Source organism: Odontomachus brunneus, unplaced genomic scaffold (genome assembly GCF_010583005.1).
Source record: "Odontomachus brunneus isolate Ranch 3 - 2012 unplaced genomic scaffold, Obru_v1 Obru_scaffold_034, whole genome shotgun sequence".
NCBI lineage: Eukaryota > Metazoa > Arthropoda > Insecta > Hymenoptera > Formicidae > Odontomachus > Odontomachus brunneus.
Window position 1 is genome coordinate 500,345 of NW_022639484.1, and position 5,768 is coordinate 506,112.

The window sequence follows — 5,768 nt, forward strand, 5'->3', positions numbered from 1 at the left end:
AGTTTTACAAATAACGGAAAAAACAAATATAGACCTTATTTAGAAACATGTTGTATTTACAGATACTTATTAAATTTAAGTAATAAAGCTTTTTAGAAATTTTTATCGGACATTTTTCCTCGAAAATTGTCGAAAATGAGCCCTCCTACATTGAACAACTTTTCGATGTCTCGCAACACCTTTATGACATGGTTAACTTCAAAATAATCGAATTAAAAGTTAATAATTAGCGATAAAATGTAACTAAGTTAAGTTAAAAGTTAAAAGTGTAAAAATGTAACTAAGTTAAGTTAAAGTTAAGCGAGCAGTTTGTTACCACAACTGCTCGCTGAGCACTCAGTGAACTCTTGCATCCGATTGGTAAATATTTTTAGATTTAAAGGAATATGTCAATTAAAGGAACATATCAATCAGATGCAAGAGTTCACTGAATGCTCAGTTAGAGGAATGCTTGTAGTACCAGATGTACTTATTGTTATTTATGGTGTTGTTATCATTTATCGTTATCTATTGTATTGTATTGTATTGTTATTATTTATTAAGATTGGAGTCTTTGCCCACATTATATTATTAAAAATAAAAATCCGAATAGGATAAGCTTCAAAGTGGCTCAAATGAAGCATGTAGTACATATAGAGGTCATGCATTTAGCAAAATTTAATGAGAAAATGACAGTATTGAATGGAAAGACTACTAAGGGTGCGTTCATCTTGGACATTTTTTCGCTAATAGCGTTCACAAGCGTCGTTTTCGTCGTTCGTCTTGGCGCTTTGAAGCGTTACAGAGAGGCCATGACGTCACAATTTCATGGCGAAAATGTCATCAATTTACGCTACTATTCACTATCTCGAAATAGGTAAGTCTTCAATAGCGTAAGTACTACTAGACGAACACAAAGTATAGCAAAACTTAACCTAAATGTAGAAAAAATAAAAAGAATATAATTCAAGGTGAAAGTAGAGATTACTCCAACATCACAAAGAAAGAAAATAAAAAGGAGCCAAATATACAAAAACAAAATGGATTGTATTATAATATTTTTTTTCACATATATTGTTTATTAAAGCCATTTCTTCTTCACCTTCATCATTTTCCTCTAATGAGGATGAAAATATTATTGTGTACAATTCTTGCATTGCATATATCAGCAATTATTTATTTTCTTTTAACGCGTTCGTCTTGAGACTAACGTTTCCTCGCTATAGCCAAGATGAACGAACGAAAATGCTGTAAGCGTTAACGCTATAAGCGAAAAAGTATACAAGACAAACGCATCCTAAAAGACTCATTGAATTTAAAAACATCGAGAATCGATCATCGAAAGACAATCGATCCTTTAACAGAATCGAATGTCGATTCTGCTTCCTTCTGCTTTTGTTCGTGGCGCCACTAATACAGCTGTTATGAATGAGGTTATGTAGCACATGGTATACGATCAACAGATATTGTTGAGACAATAGTGATTTTTTCAGTGAATATAAAAAGGGTAAATCATACAATAATCAAGACTCTTATTTATACTTTGTTATTTAATTTACTTATATTTTCGTCAAATCTTCATACATCATGTACGAATATATATCTGTAAATATTTTTACAGATCACACAATTAGCCTTAAAATGTCCTCGTGGAAGAAAGCTGGAAAGGTAGGCCAGAAAACTCACCGGGAACGTCATCAACCAGAAGCCCGCAGACACCTGGGCTTGTTGGAAAAGAAGAAGGACTATGTCGCCAGAGCTAAGGATTTCCAGGAGAAGCAGGCGACGATCAAGCTTCTGCGGAAGCGTGCACTCAACAAAAATCCGGATGAGTTCCATTTTCATATGATCAATTCCAAATTGGAGAATGGCGTACACAAAGAAAAGAAGCAGGCAGAACACACACCCGAGCAAATCAAGCTAATGGAGACACAGGATATCAAATATATAGCATATAGAAAACATCTTGAGTCAAGGAAGATAAACAAGTTACAGAGCGAATTACACATGATCGACACAGCTAATGAGACGAAGAATCAACACATCTTCTTCGTAGATAACAATGAGGAGATGAAGAATTTCGACCTAGCTAAGAAATTGGACACTCATCCTGCATTGCTATCCAGACGAATCAATCGACCAAGAATGAGCCAGCTGAGCAAGATGAAGCTGCCAGAATTAGATGAGAAGGCTATGGCCAAACTCCAGCAGAAGAATCACATGTCTTATACAGAACTCGCCAAGAGGCTCGATAGAGAACGCGAATTAACGATCGTGCAACAAAAATTGGAAATGCGTACTGCACTGAAGGACCAAAAGATCACAAAGCCAAAATGTATAAAGCCTGGTACAAAGGTTTCTGCTCCTATCTATAAATGGAAATATGAGAGAAAACGATGACTTATGTAAGTGTACGTACATATATATATATGTGTTTGTATTTCATAATTTTTTATTACCATTATTAAATATCACAAAAAAGTGTACATATATGTTACTTTTATTATAAATATCAAAGTATATATTTATTCATACGTTATTCTCTAATAATGTATTATTCCTCATCCCCTTTCTTATTAACAAATATTGTGTATATGGTAATGAACATAATAATAAACATGTGACTCATTAGGAAACATGTAGTTTCACATGTATTGTTTAGAATTATCAAATTATTATAAATTTTGACAGCTGAGTTTAGAGTTTAATGTTCAAGAAGATGAAGAAGAAAGAAAGGAAAAGAAAAATCTGCTTGGATTATATTCCAAGGATAATCGATTATACTTAATCAATACTTATGATTTAAAACAAGATTGTCAACTAGGTCTTACCTATTGAAAAAACTTACTATTACCATTACTAATCTTAAAATATTACTCATTACCGTTATTGGCATTAAATAATTAATGATTTATTATAAGATATATTAAATTAGTAGTTTTCATCAAGTTTCAAAAAATCTTTTCTTAACAGTTTGTCTACAGATACATTTATTTTACACATTCACAAATAAATCTTAAGGGTTTCAATTATATTTGTTACTATTATCCAAAAAATATAATTTTGCTACTTTGTTACAGTTACATTTAAGAAAAATAATGTCCTTATTAAATAGTTATAGACAAAAAGTAACTTCTAATCTTAAGAGAGTACACATCAAGATTACTCATTATTTATTAAACAAATTTACTGTTACCATCTTGAAAAATTACTTATTACCTGTTAATCTTGAAAAATTACTTATTACCGTTATTGGTATTAAATATATAATTAATTATTGCAAGAAGTACTGAGTTACTACTATTTTCATTAAGTTTTAAGATTCTTTTCTTGATTATTTGATATCGCTTGTCTCAGATATATTTATTCTACATTCACAAATCAATCATAAAAGTTTTAATTATATTATTACTATTATCTAAAAAATGTAATTCTGCTACTGTTACAGTTATATTTAAGAAAGTTAATATGTTTATTAAATAGTTACAAAAACAAAAAGTAACTTCTAATCTTAAGAGTATTATATACTAAGGTTACTCATTTTCTATTGAAAAAACTGACTACCATTACTAATCTTTAGAAATTATTCATTGCAATTATTCTCATTCATAATGTAATGAGTTGTTACAAGAAGTACTGAGCTAGTACTATTTTCATTAAGTTTTGAAGATCCTTTTCTTGACAGTTTTGTCACTCATGTATATGCATTCTACATATATTCACAAACTGACCATAAAAGTTTCAATTATATTTGTTATTACTATTCAAGAAATGTAACTCTGCTGTTGATATAGTTACATTTAGAAAGGTTAATATTCTTAGTAAATAATTACAGACAAAATGTAACTTATAATCATAACAGTATTATGTAATGCTTATTTCCCAAATCTAATATATGAGATTAATTTGTTTAAATGATAATAATATGATAATAATATAATAGTATATAAATATGGATTCTTTTTTAAAAGGTAAAACTCCTGTACAATATAGTTTTACTGTTTCTACAAAAAACAGGAATCTCTCTTCCAAGAAATTACTTGTGCAAGTTAAGAAAATTAGTGAGTCCAAAATTAAACATGTTATTGCTTGAAATGTTACTAAATGTATTATACACAGTATGAAAAGATGTACAAGTAAGTTTATAAAATTTGAAAATATGTATATTAAATAATAAGATAAAAACTAATAAAAGATATAAAAGATAATAAAAGATAATACTAATAAAAGATAATACTTTATTCTTTCAAAGCACAAAACGGATTAAACTCTTGTATATGTATAGATGATATAGTGGAACTATCACAATAGATCAAGCAATCTTTATGTATTTCATTATATTTTTGTTTAAATAATCCTAACATTTAAAAAAATGTTTCAAAACACTACTTAGAATTACTAGCTAAATGTGTTTATTCCTGTTAATAAAAAATAAGAAAGTAGCTATAAAAAAATATAATTATCGCTTATCAATCATTTGAAAATATGATGCACGGTGTCTGTGGATGTGTGTGCGCGCGCGTGTGTGTGTGTACTCCCATTTTTCTCTTATTTTATATTTCTTATTTCTACCTTGTATTATTTATAATGTTCCTTATATTTTCATTAAATTTATCACTTATTTGTTATTTGCACTCACATTATTTTTTAATCAACAATCATCTGCTCCGTTTGATCAGAACTCGTTTCCAACACCTCAGTCGTTCCATTCGCTTGACCTGTTATCCCAACTGTTCCTGCAGAATTCACTTCCGACATTCTCATAGTCATCATTTGCTCCGTTACTATTCTTGTCGTTGATTCTGTCATCGACAATTCTTCGGTAGGTCTATATTCTATCAGAGTATTTCCTTCGTTTTGTCTATTCGTCATTCTCAGCGTGATATTTGTGGGAATCGTCGGTAACTCCGTCAACACGTTTATGCAATTGTAATTGATCTGCCACAGCTGTTTTTTGGCGTAAATGTCTAGACGAAGGCAAGCCGTGATGGATCTGAGTAGAAAGAAGGATTTGAATAACAGAAGTCGCAAGCTAAATTGAAAAATAAATGCCCAGACAGAGCAAACTTTATAACAGATTTGTTAAATATTAGATGCGCAAATAAATTCGGTGCCTTTATCTTTAATCAATTATAACTTCAGTTTAAATTCAAATTTCTTCCCGTCGTTTAGCGCGTTTTGAAGTGCCAATTTTAAGGTTTAAAATGCGCTAATAGCTTGACGAAGCAGACACCATAACCTATGGACATAGACTCATATTCTGAGTTCTCTTTTAACGATAAATGAACCTCTAAAAGTGGCTTATAAGCTTTCTGATTGGCTATGAGTCATTTTTAGAGGCTCATTTATCGTTAAAAGAGAACTCAGAATACGGGCCATAGTATACATGGACTCCGAACGCCCTTCGTTCTGTCGTCTAATTGAGTGAAGGCTACTAGAAAAGGAGCGAGAATACAGGGGATAGAGTTTTCTCTCTATTTTATCACTTTTTTGTTGCGCGTGCATCTATTTCTCGTTTCCATAATATTACAGAGCGCACCAGTACCCCGACTAGACCGGCAAGCAAAAGTCTTATTAAAATCTTATTGCACACTTTATCTGTGCAGAAAGAAACAGAGGACAGAAGGGCTGATGTACATGTTGGCTTCACTTTTCTGACTATACAGGGTGTTCAAAAAGTCCCGGACCGGTGAAATATCTCGAAAACTAAGCATTTTAGAAAAAAATGTTTCAGATAAAAGTTGTGGCGTTTAAAAAGATGTATTTACTGATCACATCAGTTTGACCTT

At 30.9% G+C, this 5,768-nt stretch overlaps 2 protein-coding genes across 4 annotated transcripts in view; one reads left to right on the top strand and one right to left on the bottom strand.

The window, feature by feature from the left end:
• The first annotated feature begins 1,379 nt into the window (after positions 1-1,379).
• Positions 1,380-5,768, top strand: part of LOC116843669 (probable U3 small nucleolar RNA-associated protein 11) — a 15,509-nt gene continuing 11,120 nt past the window's right edge. For 2 of the 3 annotated variants that reach the window (XM_032814290.1, XM_032814289.1), the window contains exons 1-2: positions 1,380-1,486; positions 1,601-2,384. In XM_032814290.1, coding sequence (XP_032670181.1) covers positions 1,621-2,379 — 759 coding nt within the window. In that variant the 5' untranslated portion in view covers positions 1,380-1,486; positions 1,601-1,620 and the 3' untranslated portion in view covers positions 2,380-2,384. Of the gene's footprint in view, positions 1,487-1,600; positions 2,466-5,768 lie in introns of those variants that run through there. The other variant, XM_032814287.1, reaches the window with a different exon arrangement.
• Positions 4,266-5,768, bottom strand: part of LOC116843671 — a 10,065-nt gene continuing 8,562 nt past the window's right edge. Inside the window, exon 5 of the mRNA XM_032814292.1 lies at positions 4,266-4,972. Coding sequence (XP_032670183.1) covers positions 4,627-4,972 — 346 coding nt within the window. The 3' untranslated portion in view covers positions 4,266-4,626. The remainder of the gene's footprint in view (positions 4,973-5,768) is intronic.